The sequence below is a fragment of the Penicillium cosmopolitanum genome (genome assembly GCF_028827165.1).
Source record: "Penicillium cosmopolitanum strain IBT 29677 chromosome Unknown utg000009l:1.0-9042332.0:1.0-9050551.0, whole genome shotgun sequence".
NCBI lineage: Eukaryota > Fungi > Ascomycota > Eurotiomycetes > Eurotiales > Aspergillaceae > Penicillium > Penicillium cosmopolitanum.
In genome coordinates, this window is record NW_026622679.1 from 3,717,395 (window position 1) to 3,740,147 (window position 22,753).

Here is a 22,753-nt window from a genome sequence, read left to right on the forward strand (position 1 = left end):
TCTAGTATCAATTAGTATCATCTATTGTTTCAAGTCGGACCGTTGGCGCTTCCCCGTGTGTGAGGGTAGGCAGCGCTTAATAGAGTGTTGAGGGCCTGGACCAATGAGAGGGCGGGATGCCAGGCACCATGGACGATCCAGACCCATGCTCGTGTGAAAATGTGATAGTCTGCAGAACGTAGCCGTTTCTGCTTGTTTCTGTGTCGATCGAATAATTGGGCGAAACGGAGCAGGTGATTTGGAGGCACTGTGTGTGAATGGACTGGTCCAACCAGGGCGTTTCAGCTGGGGACACTCAGCTTGGGGGGGGGGGGTTAGTCAGGATGGTGGTCCGAGGTGGATGAATGTGAGGAGTCCAAGGGAAAGAGAGAGAGGGAACGAGTGTGGTTGATGAGTGATGATAATGTTGATGATGATCGCAGGTGCTCGTGTTGGCAGGTGCTCTTCCGGGGAAGGTGCAGTGCAGAGTTGAGAGTTGACAGTCGCACTTGCCAAAAGTACCCAGAGCCAGTTGACCTCCCCTCCAAACAACATTCCACTTCCACTTCCACTTTGACTGCCACTCCCACTCCCACTCCCACTTCCACTCCACTCCAACTACCTCCATCCGCCACCTCCCGCCTCCATTCTCCCCCCCGACCTCTTCTCCCAGAGCATGTGAGTGCGTTTGCATGCCCTCTTTGCAGACTATCTAACCATGTTCGGCTGGGGCCCTGGCTTGGGTAAGTGGCGGTCCCTGTTCCTGTCCCCGTTCCCGTACCGGTACCGGTACCGGTGAATGTACCTGCTGCTTGCTGAAGCAATGCAGGTGCTCGTCCCAATCGGGTGCATTTGCAGAGTTATCACGGTCTACTATGATCATTCGACTCCTCTTGCTAACTTCTCTCCCCCCTGAACAGCCTTACCTTCAACCTCCTCGGAGCCCGAGAAAGAACGCAAGCCTCCCGCCGCCGCAACCCCGCTTGACTTCCCCGTATACAACCTCCCCGATCCGGTGTCCGAAGAACAATGCTCTCTCCAAGAACTCTTCGACCGGCTGGCCTCCATCAAGCGCCCCCAGGATATCTCCCTCGACAGATTTAAACCCTTGAATCTGCAACTCGAGACCGATGTCGATGTCAAACAAATGTTCCCCGCGGACCAGGCTCGGTCTCTCGCTCCGCTGCCCTGGGATAAAGATCCGGAGATCCTGCCCGGTGGTGAGGCACCCCCACGGCCACTCATGAGCAATGGTCTCCCTTATCCGCCCAAAGAACGCTTCGAGACCCTCCAAAGTGAATTGATGCTGGACAATGACGATACCTTCCGCGAGATGGCCCGGCTACCCGCACGTGAGGGGCGGCCACGGGTTCGCATCACCCAGACTAGGAAATTTTGGACGGGATTGGAGCGAATGGCTCAGTACTGGGACACCAGTCTTGACCAATACTTCGATCGCCCTGCGAGTCCGACACCGCCGCCATCGGATACCGAGTCCAAGGAGGACAAGATGCAGACGGACAATGTCGCCGACTCAACGGATTCTGCGATGGACGTGGATAACTCAGAGGCCCCCGCGGGTACCAATGGAGTGTCTCATCCCACTGTGACGAGGTATACTGGCCGCCGTATCGGATCCGGCACGGAGATGCCCGACGACGTGCGGGAAGAGGCCATTCGGGCCTTTGTGGAGATGGCGGCTTGGCCATTCGGATGCCAGGTTTGTGTACCTACACTGCCGCCACGATTGACGGTCAAGAGCTTGCTCTTCCCGGTGCGGCAGTCCTTCCAGGCAGCTCGATCTCCGCGAGACCGCCAAATCGCCCGCAGCGGCGTTCTGGAGGGTCCCCTCCTCATCGCCCAGTGTCGCCCAGAGACGACTTTCCGGGCCATGGACGATGAGCCGGGCTCCGGGATCGGCGAGGTCTGTGATTTGTTCCGTGAAGTCGGTGGGATGCTATTGGCGGCCCAGGAACGGGCTCGCCAAGGTGAGGTTGAGATGCGCTCCGGAGAAGGGAAGTGGTGGACAACCACCCCCCGTTTTGGCGGCTCATCCAATGACGATATCCTGGAAGACCTCGTCAAAGGACAGGGATTGGGAATGCACGGGATGCCCTTGCCGGAAGAGATGCTCGAGGACAGCAGGCCTCCGCCCCCAGTACCTGTCGCCGATGTCGAGAGTGCTCGCAAACGCCACAAATTCGAGCACCCATTCGTGACATCGTTGTCACGCCGCCCGAGTGCAATGCGAAAGCTCTCTAGTGGTGAAAAGTGGCAGATTCTGCAGCCCGGAGCCAGTCTGTGGGATAAGCGCATGCGATACCAACAGATTGGAAAGTCTTCGGACAGCGTTTATGACGATGTATGTTCTGGCAGCCCTCGAAATTTTCCATCAATTAACTAACGTTTTTCTCGCACTAGATCTACATGGTTTCGTCAATCAACCACCACATCTCCATCCTGCACCTCCGAGTCCACAAACGGTACTTGGAGATTCTCACCTTCGGCAAGAGTGATATCCCTGCCGACTCCGCCGACGCAGAGCACCCCTGGCACGTTCTGAAGCTCCAACGTAGCAGATGGTACGACCTCTTCGATACCACTGAGCGTGTGGAGGGATTGAAGTGTGTCTGGGCTCTATTCCACTACCAGCTAAGAAAGATTTAGCGGATCATGTGTTGAAGTTTTTCAGGGTTTCATTTTCTTTTCATGTTCAATTTTTTTATTATCAAGCGGCACTGCGCGGCTTATTTCATACACATATTTCCCCTCCCAGTTGCGGTGCATCATGTACATAGAGAAGAGAAAGACTCGGGACGGCTCGGCTTCGATTTTAAATAGCACCCCCTTTCCCCAGTTAATGCGAGCTGGGGACTGTCGTCGGCGTTTATCTCGAGTATGTCGCTTCGAGGTCCCGATGATGCCGTGGTACATAGATCAAATTTCTAACTTCAATTTCAATTTCCTCCGCACTACCATTGACTTTCAGTTTTGTATGATCAGACCGTCGCAATTCAAGTTGGCCTTCCACTTACTCCAGGTACACTAGCATCATTGAAAGATGCCCGGTAGGCTTCAAGTTATTTGATCTATGCCAAATGTATGGCCTTGGAATCGATGAATGTGTTGAGGCCTGTGTATCGGAGGGCAATACTATCTAGGGCAAAAGGGTGGGATTCTCTTTCTCTCTCCCTAAACTACTAGTATAACTTGCTAGCGGCAGTGCCGCTCTTGATTCACTACCTAGGTATTCAAAAAGAAAGAGAAAGAAAAGGAAAAGGAAAAGCAAAAATGCAGGGGCACCCAGGTCCTACTACACCAGAGTCGGGGGTTGAACTGAACCCCGAAAATCAGTGAAAGTGTCACGCAGGATCGGCTAGAGAAAATATTTTCTCACGAGTAAGGGAGGATTGAATTTTGCGGAAAGGATATGGCTATGGATGGCCTTGGCTATCGGGAATCCCCGTTCCTGAAGTGCACGTATAGTATTCTTGATGCTAGGTCTGCACTGCTACTACTAGTAGCAGTAGTAGAAAATACTAGGCGAGGGTTCCGATTGGTGACAGTGAATACTACTGGTACCTCGTGGTAAGGCGGTTGAGCATTATCTATTAGTTATAGAAAGCAGTCATCGGCGAGGAAAATAATTGCGTCTGCTCGACGCTATCCCAAGATTGTAAATTAAATCCAGTCCGGATGTCGGAATAAACCGTCAAGACTCCATCCTGATCAATGTACTAGTAGGCATGACTATAGCATCTCGGACTAATTCAAGTTAATATCCCTGTGATAATTAGTAGATACCCAAATCCATCATCAAACCGTGATAGATAAACCCCCGGTGGAGCCTACATGTTGATTCCGGGGCTATATTTTTGCAGAAGCCATTACTAGCCCGTGAAAAAGTTAAACACGCCGCGGCTATTTGAAAATCCATGGCGGTGTCTTAAGCTTGAATAATTTATCTGATTTGACCAATTATTCAATAAAATGCACTGCGCCCTATCGCGCCCTATGGCACTATACAGCGCCCTATGCTCCACGCCCGTTCGGGTTGTGCATCCGGTATGGCATGTTTCAGTACTTTGAATAACACCCCGCATCATTTTTCTTTCCAAAAAGGTAAGTGCATATCGATGCTCATTACAGTGGCATCTTTTAGGAGTCATAACTTTGAAATGAAAGTGCAAATTCTGTTCTCGCTGTATCATCCAAGGGCCTCGGATCAAGTTTGGAAGTGTCCAGATCGTTCCAAAATGTTGATGAATTTCGTAGTCCCTATTACCAATATTTGTTCTTTGATTTCAATATTCCATGCATTTAGCTAGAGAGCATGGTAATAATGTGTTTCTAGCCCAAGACTTGATACGCCGGGTAGCAATGCCAAATTGAGGAGGATGTCGGAAGTGCATATAGCCCCAAGATTATGATGCCGCGTCCAAGGCGTTTTCAGTCACAAAAGAAGTAATATTTACCACCAATGTCTTGGTATAGTGTGCACTTCTTGCCCAGAGATGAATAGCAATCAGTCTAGAGAATCAATTACCCATCCAGGTATGTTTTCCGTAGAGATGCCTTCACGGTCAACCTCCGAGACGGTGTCATAATTGAAAGACGATTTCTCAGCGGGAGGCTTGACGCCACTTTAAAGCCAATCAAGCCCTGGAGCTGAACAGAACGAAAATTACAAGTCTTCCCTAAAGTGGTGATACAGTGGTGTTGCAAAAGTTTGAAACCCCCTGCTGACCGTCCTGGTCTCCGCCTACTTGAGGGGGACTAGTAGCTACCTAAGATGGGAGGGATAGGCCATGCTATCCCATCTCAGGTAGCTACTAGTCTGCCATTAGAAGGCGGGCGATAATGGCGGGCAATAGGGGGTTTCAAACTTTTGCAACACCACTGTAGACCCACACGGAAAATGTAACGTTGACCACTGAAATTGGGCTTAAAGAGGTTTAAGCTAAAACCACATGTTCAGAGCCAAGACTTATAAGATAATCTGATCATCTGATAAGGGTCCACGGCCCGAGATGTTGTGGAGCAAAGCGTGCGTTCAGTGACACTAAGGGGGCTATGCTGTAAATTTGGTCATGTAATACGTTGACTGCAGTATTCGATTAGTCTGGTCCATCTAGTAAGTGCTAGTGCGTACCTAATAGCTGAATGGCGACAACGATGCAAGGGTAAATTCCATGCAGTGGGAAAAAAGAAAATGCCCATTTGTTGTTTCTTATCTGGAAGGCTTTTTTTTCTCACTCAAGTCCAAGCCCATGCATTGACCTCTGCGATATCTGAGTCCAGAATAATTTGCAACCATCGGAGACTCTTCAGTCTCTACCGTATAGGAAGATGGGGATCGGAGGACGAGTGAAAGCAGAGGTACTGATTCACTCTATTTACTGGATGTCCTAGAAACTAGCTGATACCACAATAGCGTGAGCGAGTGGTGAATTTCTTTCCTAAAAGGAAGGACTTGAAAACTGCATTCAAATTCGTCCGCCTGCTTTTCTCGCTGAATTACACCCGCATCGACGTCCTTCTCACCACAGTCGGAACCTTCTTCGCCATCGCTGCAGGTGTCCCGGAACCACTCCTCGGCGTGGTTTTAGGCCAACTTATCAACGAGCTCAACGAGGTCGCATGCTCGACAACGGTCTACGATCCATCCTCTGTTCGAAAAAAGGTCCTCTACCTGATCTACATCACCATTTTCAATTTCGCCGCCATCTACATTTACACATCATGTTGGGGCCCTAGTGAGCGAACGACTAGCCCGTCGTTACCGCAAGTCATACTTCCGCAGTTTGATTCGCCAGGAAGCAGCCTTTCACGACAATCTACCCTCCGGCCAAGTCATCTCGCGACTTGTCAGTGACATCGAGACATTGCAATCCGGTACCTCTGAAAAAGTTGGCATTTACATTGCTACGATCTCATACTTTGTCACCGCGTACGTTGTGGCTTTTATCAAGGTGCCCGTCATTGCGGGTATTTTGATCGCGGCGATTCCGTGCTTTTTCGCAATGGCGATGATCGGAGGGAGTCTTGCCTCACAGTATGGGACGCGCGTGGGTAAGAATGTTGATATGGCAACTTCGATCGCGTCGTCTAGTTTGTCACATATGAAGATCGTGCATGCGTTTAACGCTCAGAGACGATTGGAAGACCTCTTTTCTTCGCATCTGTCGAAGTCAAGGAAGGATGCCTTGAAGAAAGCGGCTGTGCATGCGGCGCAGATGGGTACGCTGTTCTTTATAGTCTACTCGTCGAATGCATTGGCATATTGGAAGGGTGCGCATTTGATTGCGGACTCGATTGATGGTCTGAATGATGGTGTCTCGGTCGGTGCTGTGTATACTGTCATATTCATCTTGATCGATGGTGAGTCTTTTCCTCCGCTGGAATATCCCCCACCTAGGCCAGAGCCCATTAACTAATTTCACGCATAGCAACCTTTATCTTCAGCCAGGTATCTCCTTATATGCATGTCTTCAGTGCGGCCACGGCTGCATCCGGTCGTCTGTTAGATGTGATCAACCGGGATTCGAATATCGACGGGACATCAACTGCCGGCGAGCGCAGTGCAAAACTAGAAGACCACGATATCATTTTCAAAGATGTTCATTTTACCTACCCTGCCCGACCGGAAATACCAATCTTACAAGGGTTGAGCCTCTCAATTCCTGCAAAACAGCACACGGCTATCGTCGGGCCCTCCGGTGGTGGAAAGTCTACAATTGTCGCTCTTCTAGAACGGTTCTACGACCCACTCGAAGGCAGTGTGTGTATCGGCGAGCAAAACATTCGACAAGTCAACGTGGCGAATCTGAGAGGCCAGATGGGATTCGTGCAACAGGAGTCACAACTTTTGGATCGCTCGATTTTGGAGAATATTGCATATGGTCTAGTTGGATCTGTTGGACATGAACACCTCGCTGAAGTCATTTTAGACATGAGCCTGACTGATTTCGTCGGCAAAGTTCAATCCGGATGTTCTGAAGAGCAGGCCCTTATTGAATGTGAGCCTAGAGTTACCGAAGTCGTTCGTTTGGCGAAAGGTGCAGCGGAAAGAGCCAATGCACTCGATTTCATCCAGGCCTTGGAATTTGGAATCTCGAGTCAGGTTGGTACATCGGGTGATAAACTCAGCGGTGGCCAGAGACAGCGTGTTGCTCTGGCAGGTGCTCTTGTTCGCGAGCCTAAAGTGTTGATTTTGGACGAGGCAACTGCTGCATTGGATTCAATGAGTGAGAAGTTAATCCAAGCTGCCTTGGCAAAACTATCTGGAGCTGTTACAATCGTGTCTATTGCGCACCGCCTCGCTACTGTCAAGGATGCAGATCAAATTGTTGTTATACAGCAAGGCCGCTTGGTGGAAATTGGTCCTCCTCGGGTGCTGTTGGAGAGTGATAGCGCTTACGCAGCCATGGTCAGTCAGCAAAGGGTGGATAATGAGGATATCGGTGTTTCAAGGTCTACCTCTGTTAGCAGGGATTATGATCCAACTTCCGAAGACCCAATACGGATGTTATCGAAAGAGACGACACTGGAAAAGAATCAGCCAGCTTTCCTGGAAGACGAGAAGGAACCAGCCGCGGTTGAATCGGAGAAAAACATCACCGGCTCAAAGATAGCAAAATTCCCTCGCATTTCAAAACGTTTGTCTGCAAAGACCTGCTTCGCATTCGTTCGACCCAACCTGCTTTTGATCGTGCTTGGCCTATTCATGTCGGTGATAATCGGGGCTAGTTATAGCTCAAACGCGATTTTGTTCGGAAATACCGTTGGAGGACTTAGTCCATGCAAGGGTACAGCAAACATTCGACACAGTGGAAATCTTTTCGGCCTTATGTTCTTTATTGTCGGAATCGTTGAACTCTTTGCAAATGTCATCGGCGGTTGTGCATACGGCTGGGCTGCAGACCAAATACTATATCGAACTCGAGTAGCTTCACTCCGATCACTCCTCAGTCAAACGATAACATGGCATACTTCAGAGGGAAGAAGCCCTGGAGCTTTGGTTGCGTTTATTACTGGCGATGCATCGGCATTGAGTGGAATCACCGGGACCACAATCGGCCTTCTCCTTGCAACTGCCGTTAATCTTTTTGCCGGCATCATCATCTCGTTCGTGGTCGCATGGAAAATATCAATTGTCCTTGTACCGACTATACCTATTCTCCTCGTGGCGGGAGTGATGAAACTGCGAACACAAAGTCAATTTGCGGAACGACACAAGAAAGCCTTCTCCAAGGCCACTGAGATCACCGTGGAAGCACTGGGGAATTTACGCTTCGTTGCAGGATTTTCGCTAGAACAACAACTTTACAAAGAATTCCTCTTATCAATGCAGAAGCCACACCAGGACACAAACAAAGCAATTGTTTGGGGTAATTTCTGGCTCGCGTCCGCTTTCAGTGTGAGCAACCTCATCAGTGCGCTTGCATACTGGTGGGGCTCCAAGCAAATTGCCTCGGGATTATACTCTCAAACTCAATTCTTTATCGTTTTGCCAGCTCTGTTGTTCAGCACGCAGTCTTGCGGGCAGATGCTTGCTCTTGCGCCAGACCTTTCAAAGGCTGGCAAGGCTACATCCCGGATCGTTGAACTTGTCAATACAAATTCTGCTGAAGAAAGCCTTGGTGACAGCCATGCTCTCACATCATCAAAGACAGGGATGGCATTGATTTCAGACATCGAAGCAAACAAATTTCCCGAAACATCATCAACTGGGATCAAGAATGATTATACAGCAGTTAGCGCCGCGCTGTTACAGGTAGACTTTTCCTACCCCAGCTCACCAAATATCCCAGCCCTCAAGAAGATGAGCATCACCTTCAAACCAGGTGGATTTTATGCCCTAGTAGGCCCAAGTGGATCTGGAAAGTCAACCATCTTCAGCATGATCGAAAGATTCTATTACCCCTCTTCTGGATCTATCTTCATCAACGACCAAGATATAACACAAATCGCATCGTCCGATTTCAGAGACGACATTGCCATAGTTCCACAGGAGAACGTTCTGTTCGAAGGAACTGTAGCTTTCAACATCGGTCTAGGTGCAAGACCAGGCTACACACTGACGCAAACCGAGATTGAAGACGCCTGCAAACTCGCCCAGATCCACGATGTGATAACAGCATTACCTGAACAATACCAAACCCTTTGCACACACGACGGGAAGCAATTTTCCGGAGGCCAACGTCAGCGTCTATCAATTGCCAGGGCGCTTGTCCGACGACCGGGACTTTTGCTACTTGATGAGTCGACGAGTGCTCTTGATGGCGAATCCGAGCAGAAAATTCAAGACGCGTTGGCTGGGCTTGCTGGGAAAACTACCGTTATTGCTATTGCGCATCGGCTGAGGACTATTTATCGGGCGAATCAGATTTTTCTCATTCAGGATGGTTCCTGCGTTGATAAGGGGAGTCATGCCCAGCTTGTTGAGCGGAGCGAGATGTATCGCGAGGCTGTGGTTCATCAGTCGCTTGACAGCTAGGCGAAGCTGAAAGGTATTGTTTGCAGCTTGGTGGTTTTAAAAGACTTTTCTATATTTTCCGTCTATTTTTTGTATTCCTTTTCGTCTTTCTCTTCAAGTAAAAACGTCTTGATTGAAATTATTTACTTGTATATCACTTGCTTCTTTCCACCACTAGAGATAAAATCGATGTCTAGATTCCTGAATGTTACTGAACACTTCAGTGATAGTAATCGATTATATAGACCTACTATATCTGAGGATCAGTTGACTTTTTCACGGCATGAGTTTACTCTTTCATTCCACGTGGATGATGCGATGCGGTGCTCCTATTTGAACCATTTCGTTAATTCCAGCCCACTCAGTGCGGCGCTCCATAAGCGCAGGGTGGCCGGCAGTTGTATACAGGGGTATTTTACAGTGGTGTTGCAAGAGGTTGAAACCTCCTATTTGCCACCATTTTTGACCACTTCTAATGGCAGACTAGTAGCTACCTGAGAGAGAAATACTGGAAAACCTTGCTGATGGCGTAAAGGCTTGAGCAAAGCACTTCTATTAAAGCATCTATAATTATATAACATTCACACAGAAACCGGTATGTGGTATAGTATGAATAATAGAGTCATCCGAGTCCTCATCGCATCGTCCACATGGAGTGAAAAGTAAACACATTTAGAGCACCGTTCCGGGAACCTGCTTTTTATCCACATTCACATTCTTCCAAATGGCGATGAATGGAAAGCCCAGTGCAACGACTGCCGTGGTTGCAATGCAGCTATACTTTTGACTATCACCCCAGGCCTTGTTAATGGCATTGCGGATTTCCGATCCAATCGGGTAAACCATTTGAGCGGGATAGCCACCAATATAGATGTCCGCCCAGTCTGCTTTAGCACTCTCCGGTAGATTGGCAACAAGCGTTTTAGGGAAAACATTTGTATATACAGCAGATGCTAGTGTGGCACCTGCCGCTCCACCGAGGCTAGCAAAAAGACCGAGAATCGAGAGCATCATGGGCACACCGTCATGATCTGCCGCACTCATGACTGCCATATCCTGTCCAATGACTAGAGTGCCACCCGCAAAGGCAATGAAAATCTGGCACATGACAACGTATCCGATGCCATCGTCTTGACCACGGAAGTGGATCATGAGACCAGAGCCGAGGAGCATCAATGGCAGGCCGAAGAAAAGACATGCTTTCTTGAAATGCTTTGTCTGTCTGATGTACAGTCCAAACAGTGGCGCCCAGAAACATGATCCGATGTTATAGATCTGGTTCATATAACCCGAATTGGAGACGCTAAGGTCATACACAACCATGGCAAAGTTGACGAAGTAGCTATCCCAGGCCATATACCCGAAGTTCAAGAGAGTTGACAGGACGCAGGCACCAAGAACGGTTCGTTGCTTAAGAAGGTCATACCGAATAAACTGCTTGCGTGCGAAGAACTTTTCCCATGCCACGAAGACGAAAAAAAGACAGAAACCGACGACTAGCATGGCGATGAAAGATGCAGAGCTGTATTCGGCTCGACCATAAGCTGAAAGGCTAAAGGGGAGAAGAAGTAGAATGAAAGCTGCCATCAAAAGGACTGCTCCGACAACTGAAAAATAAAGGTTAGCATTGTGAATATACAACTGTTGTGATACAGGAAGACTTACCATCGAATTCGTGGATATAATGCAAAAGCGACTGAGCCCTGGTTCGGTCGCTTTTGACCTTTTTTATAAAGCCCCATATTCTCGGCTTTGCGCTCGTAAAATTTGAAAACAACGGCGAGCGGTAAAAGAACGAATGGGAAGACGATCGCAAATATACCATATGCCCAACGCCATGAAGTCATTTTCAACAAGGCCTGCGCCGCCAATGGGCCCGTAAAGGCCGTGCATATGAAGGGTGTACTCGAGAATGCAAATGCAAATGCTCGATTGCGGAGACCCGAAGTATCAGCAATAAACACATCAAGAATGAGGTATATTGCATTATATCCAACATAGTAGAGAACGTATCCCGCGGCGTATCCACTGGGCCCAGTGCAAGATGCCAGCACAATAATTCCTAATAGAAACAGACAAGTGAAAACCACAAGACCTTCGGCTCGTCCCCAGATATTCACGATTTTGGCGACTGGAAGTTTGACCACTCCGCCCACAACACTTCCCAGGATTGCCGAAGTCGGAACCTCAGGGGCGGTTTGGAAGTTCGCATATGCGTAGAAGATCACGTTGCTTTGGATGGATGAATGGAAGGCGAGCATAAAGAAGCAGACCCAAATCCTAAATGGTAGAAAAGAATGATTAGAACTTGATGGCCTGGAAATATCTCTTGAAAGGAGCAGTTTCGGTTCAAAAGATTAGGATCGCATACCAGGCGTAGACTGCCCACACAGCGTTCTTATCCCACGCAAGAACTACTGCCTCAGCCTTTTTGACACCAGCGGCATTGTATAACATGATGGAGTCTGTTTCCGTTCTATCACGGTCTGCTTTTCCGAAAACGCGCTGCGAGTGAAGCTCGTCGTCCCTTGGTAAGGGCGCCGAGTCCGCGCCCCCGGGTGGCGATTTTGTGCCATCCAAGTGCGGACTGGATGTAGGATTATCCATCATGGTAGAGGTAGGGCAGATTTTAACCCGTGTGGATGGAATTGAGAAAGCAAGAAATTGTGATATCCGGACAGAGAAAAAGATCGTCGGATTTCGACGGAGCTTCCAGTAGTTATATTGGATCCCCGGGCCTTAGGGACAAAGTACTTTTCACATAAAATCTAACGAAAAGGGTACTCATAGTCCGTCGCATTTAGACTCGCTCTAATCAAATGATGTGGGCCGAAGAATTGTATTCGCGACAAAGGTAGGCGATTGGCCAAAGTGCATTTCTAGCGCCGCCCAGCGTGCAAAGAAATCGAAGCAGGTTTGCCGTTATAGGAATTTCCTTGAAATTTATGGCGTGATTCGGTGATTCCTTCTCCGTTCGAAGTTACCCTATTTTTCCTTTTCTCGATCTAATGCTAATACGGCTAGGTGAGCCTCGCTTGGGGGATATCAAGATCTTATCGATCAATTTGTGGCGCCTACCACGGCAGAAAATAAAATGAACCCAATACCCATGAATAAGCTTGAACATTAGAGGTTACTTTTGCTGCCTTACTTGATTCTGAGAAGCAAAATGGTCTTACCTGCCATCTAGTCTTATATACAAAAGTATTGCACCTGAGCACACAACTTTCTCCAGGGAGTCATCTTCTGCTTTCTCTAGAGTAGTCTCGAGGGTCTTCCAGCTATTAATTTTGCCAAGAATCATGTCTCAGAATCAACAAGGAAAACACGGAGCTATTCGGCTTCAAGGCTCCGATGTTCCATGCTGGACCCTTGCTTTCAGGATTCCGAGTTTTGAAAATTACTAGATGTAATTTCATGAATCACTGTGGGTCAAAACGGGGAATCCCGAATTTAGCTCAAATCACTCACACGGACCTCGGCGCCAAGATAAATCGATACCATGTAGTAACAGGTCCATAAGAGTACAGAGAAGAATCTTGGAGATCACCATTACCAACCTATTCACTGTGTAGCAGTAGAGTCTACAAATCTTCTGCCAGCAAAGGGCCTTCCCGTTTGGCCGAATCCAAGATGTTGTCCAAAGCCAGACAATGGAAGTGCTCTCTACGGCCGTCAGCTCGATTGCCAGAAGAGAATCTTCCAGTTACGTTGCTTCCTATTCCATCGTGTGAGACCGCGACCGAGCCTTCCTCGTTTGAAAATCTGAAATCACTTGATGGCATTTGCTTGAAGGGGCTTGGGAAGCAGGATGACCTCCAGTCTTTGATTACTGGCTACTCGCGTTGGATCATGGAAGTGACTGCGCAAAACCGTGTCGCATTCCTAGTAACTGAACGAAGCGATGATCTAGCTCTCAGATGTGCAGTTGTATCTTCGCACCGGCTCTCGAAAGATGAGATGTTAGAGTGGGAGATATATGAAATTTCGTTGGAAAGCCTCACTGGGGAGTTGGAGACCTTGGAATTTGCATTATGCCTGAGATACGAAGCCGGAATCGAAGAATCCCTCAGAATTCCGGTAAGATAGAAATATAAATGTCCCATTGTGACCTGATGGCGAGAATCCCAGCTAACTCCGAGTCCTTACAGATCCGAGTGGCGTTGTGTATAGATCTGCAATCATCGACAGCAATTTTCGCGCATCGAGTCGAGTTGATAAATGATGGTTATCTCTCGGATATTGCAAAACGACTTGGGAAAACTTTAGAAAATGAAGAGGGCCAGCATGAGAAAATAGCTTTTTGGGAAAGAGAGTTAAAGGAGTTTGTCGGCCTCGGTGATATTCACTTCCCAACACTCTCCTGCACGCGGTCGTTGCAGCCCCCAGATAGCCCCACTTGCATCCAAACAAGCCTCACTTTGCAAATATCATGGGAGAAACTGGACGATCTCGCCCAGCAGCTGGGTCTCAAATCTGGCGTCTCTGTGGTCCGTGGAGCATTTGCATATACCCTGGCCGAATATACGGAGACGGACAAGATCATTTTGGGCGATCAAGACCGGGCAGATCTGACCCAAGACATTCCAGTCAACCTGGTTCTAGTCACTGTTTTGCCACAAGATACCTCTGAGGAGTTCTTATGTCGACTTGACAAATTCATGCGAAGCGCGTCTGCTATACCAAGTCCTACTGCGCAGAACGTTCGAGAAATTCTCAAAATACCTTCGTTTCAGACCCCATACAATGCTTTATTTGCGTACCAGCAGCGTGCCGTCCATGAATCTGATCTGGAATCCTCACACGGTGCATCCCGGACATCCCTCGAAGCCCCGATGGAGCTCACTCTTCAGAGGTCCGAAAAGGACCAACCGATATTAACACTTTCATGTCGGTTGCTGTTGATGGATGCTACTCATTCAGAAGTTGTCATGAAGCAAATCGATGCTTTGGTCACCTCGATGTGCTCCGCGCCCACCGAGCGGATTCAAGACCTCACCCATCTATTTCCAAAAGAACTTATCTCTATCCACTCCCCGGTTGTAAGTGATGATGTTAAAGGGGCTCCATTGCTATCCCCAGCTCACTGGGTTGATTCTTGGGCTTCCTCCAACCCATCTTGGGTTGGGCTTGAGATCATCAGTGCGGTCAGCGAAAACGACAGGGATACAGTATCCCGAACATGGACTTATCGCGAACTTTCCGAAACTTCTAGCCGGCTCTGCACATGGATCCTGGACCGCGGATGGAACAACAGGTCAATAGCAGTGTGCTTGGATCGCTCTTTTTTGGCGTACTGTCTAGTACTAGCTATCTGGAAAAGTGGTAACTGCTATGTGCCAATCGCCGAAGATCTTCCTGAGGCACGTCAACTATTTCTTCTCTCGGATAGTGGTGCGACAGCCTTTTTTGTCGACACGAATGTCTCAAAGCTTCTTCTTTCCACTGGAAATTGCGAAGTGATTGATATTGCTAGCCTTGAGATGTGTGGAAACTCCGAAGTTGTCAAAGACAAACAATCAATTGATCCGAAACCGTCAGATGATTGCTACCTTCTTTATACTTCTGGGTCTACTGGAGCTCCGAAGGGTGTTCTCGTTAGTCGAGGAAATCTATCCGCTTTTGTAGAGGCACAATCTGATTATATCTGTCGCGATGTTCCAGACACGCAAAAGTTGAAGGGTTTTGGGAGTTACCTTGCGCATGCCAGTCGAGCCTTCGATGTGCACATTTGTGAGATGGTGCTCGGATGGCGGCATGGGCTTCGTCTAGTCACAGGCCAGCGAAGCATGCTTCTGGACAATTTGTTCCTGGTCCTGAGGCAGTTCAAAATCACTCATGCTGGCTTCGTACCCTCGCTTCTCGAACATGCGGGTGTTAGTGCGGAATCATTGCCTGATCTACGCTATCTTGGAGTCGGAGGAGAAAAAATATCGGAGACAGTCATTGAGCGATTTGTCGGCAAACGGTCACTTTCTCTCGTCAACGCATACGGACCAACTGAAGCCACGATAGGCTTCACTAGCCATACCGTGAAGCCCTGGTCAACGGTACGCAATATCGGCACCGCTGTGGGAAACATCGCCGTCCACGTCCTGGAATCGAACTCGTCAAAATACGTGAAGCGAGGTCAAGCAGGAGAGCTCTGTGTGACAGGCGATTTGGTCGCCAGCGGATATCATCGGAGACCCGATGCGACGGGCTTCACAGATCATTATGGACAGCGAATGTACCGGACAGGAGACATCGTACGCCTGATGGCGAATGATTGTATTGAATATCTTGGGCGACGAGACAGTCAGGCTAAGATACGTGGCCAGCGTCTGGAGCTTGAAGAGGTTTCCATTGCAATTCGTCGTTGCGCGGGATTTCCAGTCAATGTGACTTCTATGGTTACTCCTTCTCCAATTACGAAACGACCTCAGTTGGTATCCTTTATCAGCCCATCCGGTGACCGACTAGATTCTGCAAGCACCGAAGTCACTTTTATGAAGAACCAATACCAGGAATGGGTTCCAAATATTTTGGAAAGCTGCCGGGTTGAGTTGCCTGCCTACATGGTTCCTAGTGTCCTACTTCCGGTCTCCTCCATACCTATTCAAATATCGGGTAAAGCAGACAGTCGTCGTCTTGTCGCATTATATGAGAGCATTCCTATTTCAGACCTTCTGTTAAGACCTGGGGTGGTGGATCCGGAGCCTAGCTCAGAACCTGACCTGGAATCTAACCAAGAAACAAATCCGGATCCCCATTCAGAGCCAGATGGTGCAGATATGACGGCAGATGAGATGAAGGTTCGTGATATAATCTGCTCTCAGATAGAAACAGACCCAAAGTCTGTTACAAGAGCAACGAGTATCTTCCAATTGGGGATTGATAGCCTGGGTGCCCTCAGTTTAACGGCAAAATTGTGTCAGGCAGGATACACCTGCTCAGGAGTCGATATCCTCAGCAAGGGTACAATTCAAAAGCTTGCCTTGTTACCAAATTCAAGTAGAGCTTTGTGCCGAGAGCAAATGAAGAGCTTCTCCGAGAAACACGTCGCCGACGTTTCGCACAGATTGGCTCAGCTTGACCAGAACTTCCGGAATTCCCAAACAAAAATACCGAATTCTTCAATTTCCGTCATCCGTCCATGCCTGCCTCTCCAGGAAAGCATTGTTTCTAGCTCCGTGGGCAGTCCGACACCCTTATATGTCAATCATATCACGTGCCGTCTTGGAAATTCTATCAAACTCACAAACCTGAAGTCTGCATTCGAGGATTTGATGCAGCAAAATGAGATTCTCCGGACATGCTTCCAGATCGTAGACAGGAAGGTATTGCAAGTTGTTCTAAAGCCTCGCGTGGCGACTATCCGCTGGGACGAAGTTGTTGTCTCTGATGAAACCGTCGCCCGGGGTCTTTTCGATATGCGTCAAGCCGGAATTGCCTCCAGTATTATCCAAAAAATCGACAAAGAGCCCCCGTTCCATATCCTTGCTGCTTCTCCAATATGCGAGCACGACCCGGGATGGTTCATGCTGTCTATTCATCATTCTATCTTTGACGGTGCTAGCATGGACATCTTGCTCAAACAACTTCACCATCATTATACTGGCAATGCAGCAATGTGTCCGGTAGACCTCGCTCCTCTTTATCATTACATGGTGCCAAAGGCCGAAGCAGATACTGAACGCTTCTGGTCCTGTTATCTCGATGACTATTCTCCGGGTATTGTCGACCATCAAGAAAGTGATGGTGGATCTTACTCCATCATGACAAAGACTCTACCCTTTGGATTGTCATCGCTCTCCAAAATCGCTTCTCAGGCATCTTCGACTACTCCATTTATCGTTGAAACCGCATGGGCGGTTGTTCTAGCGGAGTGTCTAGGCCAAAGAGATGTTATATTTGGGCGTGTGATGAATGGCAGGAGTATCCCGGTGGATTCAGTGGAAGAAATGCTCGTTCCGCTTGTGACTACTGTCCCAGGCCGATTTAGACTTCCTTCTCTAAGATCGAGTCTGCTAGATCTAGCCAAGATTCATACACAGGCCATGCTTGAGTCTCTTCCTCATCAGCATACACCCCTTCGCACGATCCAGCGATATACTCAGGTTCCAGGTCCATTGTTCAACACCTTGATATCATACATCGTCACCAGCCCCCAGTCACCTTGGGCAGATATGTTGACTGAAATGGAAAGCGTTATGCCAGCAAATTATCCACTTGCTCTCGAGGTCAATGCTGAGTCAGGTGCCGACAGAATCACGTTGCGTTTGCGAATTTCCAAAGCCCTCTCTTCCAATCAAAGATATGCATCCCTCGTGGACAGGATTTCTACTCTTCTCACTGAGCTGGTTTCCAATGGGGACGCTACAGTTGATGCTGCAGAGCCATCAATGACACAAGAAAAAAAGCAGTCTGCCTGGGATGAGACTCAGTGGACTGACATCGAAAGAAAGATTCAACGGGCCGTGGCTGAGGTATCAGGTCTTTCGGACTCGCAAATTTCGAAAAATGCATCATTTTTTGCGTTCGGAATTGACTCCGTCATTTCTATTCATCTGGCTCGTTGCTTGAAGAAAGAAACCATTGTCGCCTCTCCGAGTGATATCCTGAGGTATCCATCCATTGGAGCTCTGCACAATTATCTTGGAAAGCCTCGTGTTGTATCTCGTCAAACGGAAGCCCTCGAAAGACCTTTGGACCAGGATCTGGGCGCAGAACTGTTTCATTCAGATGACTCAATTATTCAAACCTATCCTTGCACACCTCTACAGACTGCCATGATTGGTCAATGCTTAAGTTCGGCGGGCAAGGGATATCTTCATCACCATGTGATAACTCTCAGTGGCTCAATCCAATTGGAGAGACTACTTCATGCATGGCAAGAAACGGTGAAAAATGCGGATATTCTTCGCACGTCGTTCCATCGCCAGGGAACAGATAGCCAGTTTCATGCTGCAGCTCACGAGTATCCTCTCGTCCAATGGTCGCACCAGTCAAACGTCGCATCGCTATCCCAGGCCATCGAGACAATATCTCAAGAAGCAACCTACCCTAGTATTGCAAGTTTCAGCAAACCTCCATGGAAAGTCACTTTGCTCACTGGGAGTTCCCAGCAATTGATGGTTGTCACCATGCATCACTGTCTTTACGATGGATTTTCGCTTCCCCTCCTCTTCAGCAGCCTCGAGAAGAATTATCTCGGACACACAGAGCCTCTAGGCTCGTTCGCACTTGCCGTGCAGAAGATATCATCCATACAATCATCATCCATAAAATTTTGGGCTGATGTGGTGGCCGATTACCAATACGTTGGAATGCCGATCTCGCAATCTTCCACTCAGCACGACTTTCAGTGGACAGAGATCAAGATACAGACTGGAGCTCCTGAATTGCAGCGTCTTTGTGGTGCATTCAACGTCACCCTACAGACCGTGGCGCTGCTTGCCTTTGGGCGCTCTTTGATGCCCATCGTTGGTCAGCGCGACGTTGTGTTCGGACATGTAGTCTCCGGCCGCAGTTTCGATATCGACGATTCGATGAATGTGATAGGCCCCCTTTTCAACACGGTCCCTTTTCGCCTCAAGCTTGAGTCCGCTTATAGAAGCACTCGCTCAGTCTTGGAGGATATTCAACGTTTCTCGATCGATTCTCAGCCCTTTCAGCATGCCCCATTAAGTCTTGTGCAAAAGGATTGGCGAATGGCAAAGAACGGCAATGGATCTTCATTGTTCGATGCACTTTTCACATTCAACAAGTCAGAAAAGTTTGATTCCGAATCAATCTTCCAGCCATATGAGTCTTCTCGCCAACCCGATATTCCTCACTACAGGCTCAATGTGGAATTTGATCAGTCTCCGGATGCCCTTGTTGTCCGGGTAGTAACCCGTGATTTGCTGACCAAAAAGAGCGACCTCGAGACTTGGACCCAAAGCCTTGCCCTAGCAATGGAATATATTCTTTCTTCTTGCGATGAGCCGGCTCTGAGTTATCCCCCGGGAATTAATAACTTGCCCATGGTCAAGGTCCCTCTGCGCATGGCTGATGACGCTTCTCCAGATAACTTTGTTTTCAGGACCTACGTGGAAGGGCTGAAGCTTATACTCTCTCAAGTTACACATTCAAAGCCGGAGAATATTCATGAGAGCAACAGCGTATTTGCGCTAGGCTTGGATTCAATCCTGGCACTTGATGTCAGCTCTCAGTGCCGCATTGCTGGGCTTGAGATTTCAGTTTCTGAGATCCTACAAGGAGAAACTATTCGAGGTATTGCAAAACTCGCATCAAAGAAACAGAGCGTATTCTCTAAGCCTGCAGGGTCTACTTTGACCGAAAACTGTGCTGTTACCTCACATGTCAGAAGCAAGGCGTTATCACTTTTGTCTCTCTTGGAGGACCAGGTCGAGGATGTTATTCCTTGCCTCAGCGGTCAGAACTTCTACATAGCTTCGTGGCTCCGCAGTCAACGACAGCTTTGGGAGTTCACATTTCCACTCAGGTCACAATCTAGCCTTGATCCGCAGCGACTCCAGCTTGCTTGGCAACAGCTTCAACAAAGACATAGCATCCTTCGTACAACATTTGTTGCTATACTTCCAGATCAAGTCCTGCAGGTCGTTCAAAAGCCCTGCCAATTTGTGCCACAAACCCAGATTCACATTGAAGAAGCTTCCGGAGATCTGAAACCATTCATCCATGGCTTGATGCAAAGTATTGGACGCAAATCGTCTAACCTCTTTACGCCCCCTATCCGCCTACGGCTAGTTCAATATGCTGGGTTCGATGTTCTTCTGTTGACTTTACACCATGCTTTGTATGATGCAAGAACCATCTCCATTCTGATGCATGATCTGGAAGCTTTGTACCAGAACAAGACATTGAGCCCCCCTTCAAACTTCACATCTTTCGTTCTTGACACACGACAAAAGTGTCAATCTGGTTTTGCAGATGATTACTGGAAGAAAGCACTCCTCATGGGTCAACGCACACTTCTTGGGGCACAGCCCTCAAGTGACCTAACTCCTTTGTGTGTGCAGTCTTCTCAGGCCATTTTCCCCCGGAAGCTTACTATTCTGGAGGGTCAATGTCGCGAGAAGAACATTTCCATGCCTTCTCTCATGGTAATGGCCATCGGACGCAGTTTGGCACGTACCGCAGAAGTTTCTCACCCAATCCTTGGCCTTTTCCAAAATGGTCGCTCGAATGATTATCCCGGCATCGAGCATATGGTGGGACCTACTGTTAATATGCTTCCGTTGGTGGTCCCGAATGCCTTGGTATCCCCTTCTCGAGAGGCTCTGCTAGACATGCAGCAGAAGTTGGCCCAGCGTACTCTCTATGACCAAACCGATCTTCAATCCCTATGTCAAAGAATGAAGGTACTCGGTCAAGAGTTAGAGTTCAACCTTCTTGTCAATATTCTTTGGGGTCAATTGAGCAGCATGCCTAGTGAAGAAGTGGACACCATCTTTACTCCGCTGTCTCTAGACTATGATATCAAGGTTGACTCTGACAATTTGATTACCGGAGAGACTACCGTTGATCACTTCGACTGGAAGAACTTCCCTGGGGGCAGTGACATCTATCTGGAGATTAGTTACAATGAGGAACATAATGCTCTTCTTTGGAAACTTGACTACTCCTCGTCTCAATTTCGAAGCTGGAAGCGGAGGAATTCTTGCAGAGGTTGGAGGATGAGATGAATACTATCTTGGGACATCTTTGAGCTATGCAGTTCTTTCTCTCTGGGTGCTGATGATGTTTCTTTTCATACTGTGTTGGTAGTGAAAAATTGGATTATATTGAAGCAAGACTCAACTAAAAATGACCATCAAAGTATACAAAAGCCGGACCTAGTTGTAAGCAAACAAAAATAAGAGACAATTTGAAGATTAACACTAAATATTTTATCTTTGTTAGAGACGCGGTGTTTACTTCGGTAACAAAGATTCAACCCGGGGTAGAAACTTGAACATCTAACTGAAGTATGTCGTGCAAAACTCACACAGATCCCCTTCTGCCTAGCGTTGGCGGCTTCCCCAGAGGTTTCCGGCCAGCTGGTACGCCCTACCCGGGGAACTGGCAACACAAGGAGGCGGATCTAGGGACAGCTTCCGCGGTGGTAACCAGATCTATGGTTTTGCCCAGCAACATCTTTAACTTGACGGTTGCCAACCCCATCCGTTTCCCGTGTCTCACACACAATTCACTCATCAGAGACACCAAACAAAAACCGAGAACAATGTCTTGTAACGATCCTTCGATTCAAAACACGTACAAACACCGTAAAAAAGACAACTGGCCAATATTACCACGAAAACCAAGTCAGCCCCGTAATTCAACCTCTACTAGTGCAAATTTGTTAGAACAAAAGTACCGACGAACTTGATCCATCACCGTTCCAAAGAAAACAACTGCATCATCGCACAATCAGTAACCCCCGATCTCCCAATAAAACAATGTACCGCCGATATAAAACGCCCTGAAACTCAACAGACCCCCTCGCACGACCGCCAACCAAGCCGCAATGACATTCCCTCTACTTTTTTACCGCGGCTCAAAACCTTCATCACCCACATGACTCCATCTCTTTAGCCGGAGATATTCGGACCAACGAGCGACAGTAATCATAGCTAATCACATCAATCACACACGAAAGCCGCTGAAAAAGTCGTTCTGGACCGGTAGCAAAATGTGATGAATCGACTTTGCTTCCGGACTCTTCACCCAAAGTAGCAGCGGTGGGGGGAGGGGGTGGCTGGATGGGGGTTGATTGGCGGCGCAGGGCCCTCCCCACGCTGGCGATTATTTTCCGAATTGCGCGTGCGAACTGGCAAAAAGGCTGACGATGGTGCGTCTGCGTGGTCAAAACCAAGCCAAATAGTCTACACTGACTAAGAAAGAAAAGGGGGAAGCAGCCTAAGCGAGAGCGATCACGAACATTTGGTAGTCATAGACGTACTTTGGCACTTCGTTACTGCTACTAGTTACTCCGTACTGCGTACAGAGCTGGGCTATTATTACAAGACAAGGACTATGTCAGTTTAGTTACGGTAAAGAGAGAACGCCAGAACGCTTGAATGGCCCTGCCCTCCCCTCAGCTCAGTCCCAAAATCTCGGGCCCTTGGAGATGGAAGTGGGGCATGTTGCAGTCTACCTCAGCAGATCCGACTTCTCCCCCCGTAACTTTCCAGTTTATGGGGTTCGCTTATCCAGACGAGCGGTCTGCGGTCTGGGGCTGCCTTTTTCCCGGTTTTGATGTCCCTGGATCGGGTGTGTACATGCAGATGTACATGAGCGCTGTGT

General features: G+C 48.3%; 4 protein-coding genes across 4 annotated transcripts; 3 read left to right on the plus strand and 1 right to left on the minus strand.

Moving 5' to 3' along the window:
* Positions 1-697: 697 nt before the first annotated feature.
* On the plus strand, positions 698-2,646 carry N7509_009504 (uncharacterized protein; the record flags this gene model as incomplete). Its single annotated transcript, XM_056634141.1, has 3 exons — positions 698-722; positions 900-2,341; positions 2,401-2,646. The coding sequence occupies 3 exons, from the start codon at positions 698-700 to the stop codon at positions 2,644-2,646; spliced, it is 1,713 nt and encodes a 570-aa protein (XP_056484761.1).
* A 2,682-nt stretch (positions 2,647-5,328) lies between these two features.
* N7509_009505 (ABC transporter ATP-binding protein) lies at positions 5,329-9,478 on the plus strand (the record flags this gene model as incomplete). The annotated part of the gene is made up of 4 exons (XM_056634142.1): positions 5,329-5,358; positions 5,414-5,723; positions 5,752-6,360; positions 6,429-9,478. The coding sequence occupies 4 exons, from the start codon at positions 5,329-5,331 to the stop codon at positions 9,476-9,478; spliced, it is 3,999 nt and encodes a 1,332-aa protein (XP_056484762.1).
* Positions 9,479-10,129: 651 nt separating this feature from the next.
* On the minus strand, positions 10,130-12,067 carry N7509_009506 (major facilitator superfamily domain-containing protein; the record flags this gene model as incomplete). Its single annotated transcript, XM_056634143.1, has 3 exons — positions 10,130-11,052; positions 11,181-11,737; positions 11,829-12,067. 3 exons carry the CDS (start codon positions 12,065-12,067, stop codon positions 10,130-10,132), a joined length of 1,719 nt encoding a protein of 572 aa, XP_056484763.1.
* Positions 12,068-13,090: 1,023 nt separating this feature from the next.
* N7509_009507 (AMP-dependent synthetase/ligase) lies at positions 13,091-21,150 on the plus strand (the record flags this gene model as incomplete). Its single annotated transcript, XM_056634144.1, has 2 exons — positions 13,091-13,537; positions 13,609-21,150. The coding sequence occupies 2 exons, from the start codon at positions 13,091-13,093 to the stop codon at positions 21,148-21,150; spliced, it is 7,989 nt and encodes a 2,662-aa protein (XP_056484764.1).
* Between the last annotated feature and the right edge of the window lie 1,603 nt (positions 21,151-22,753).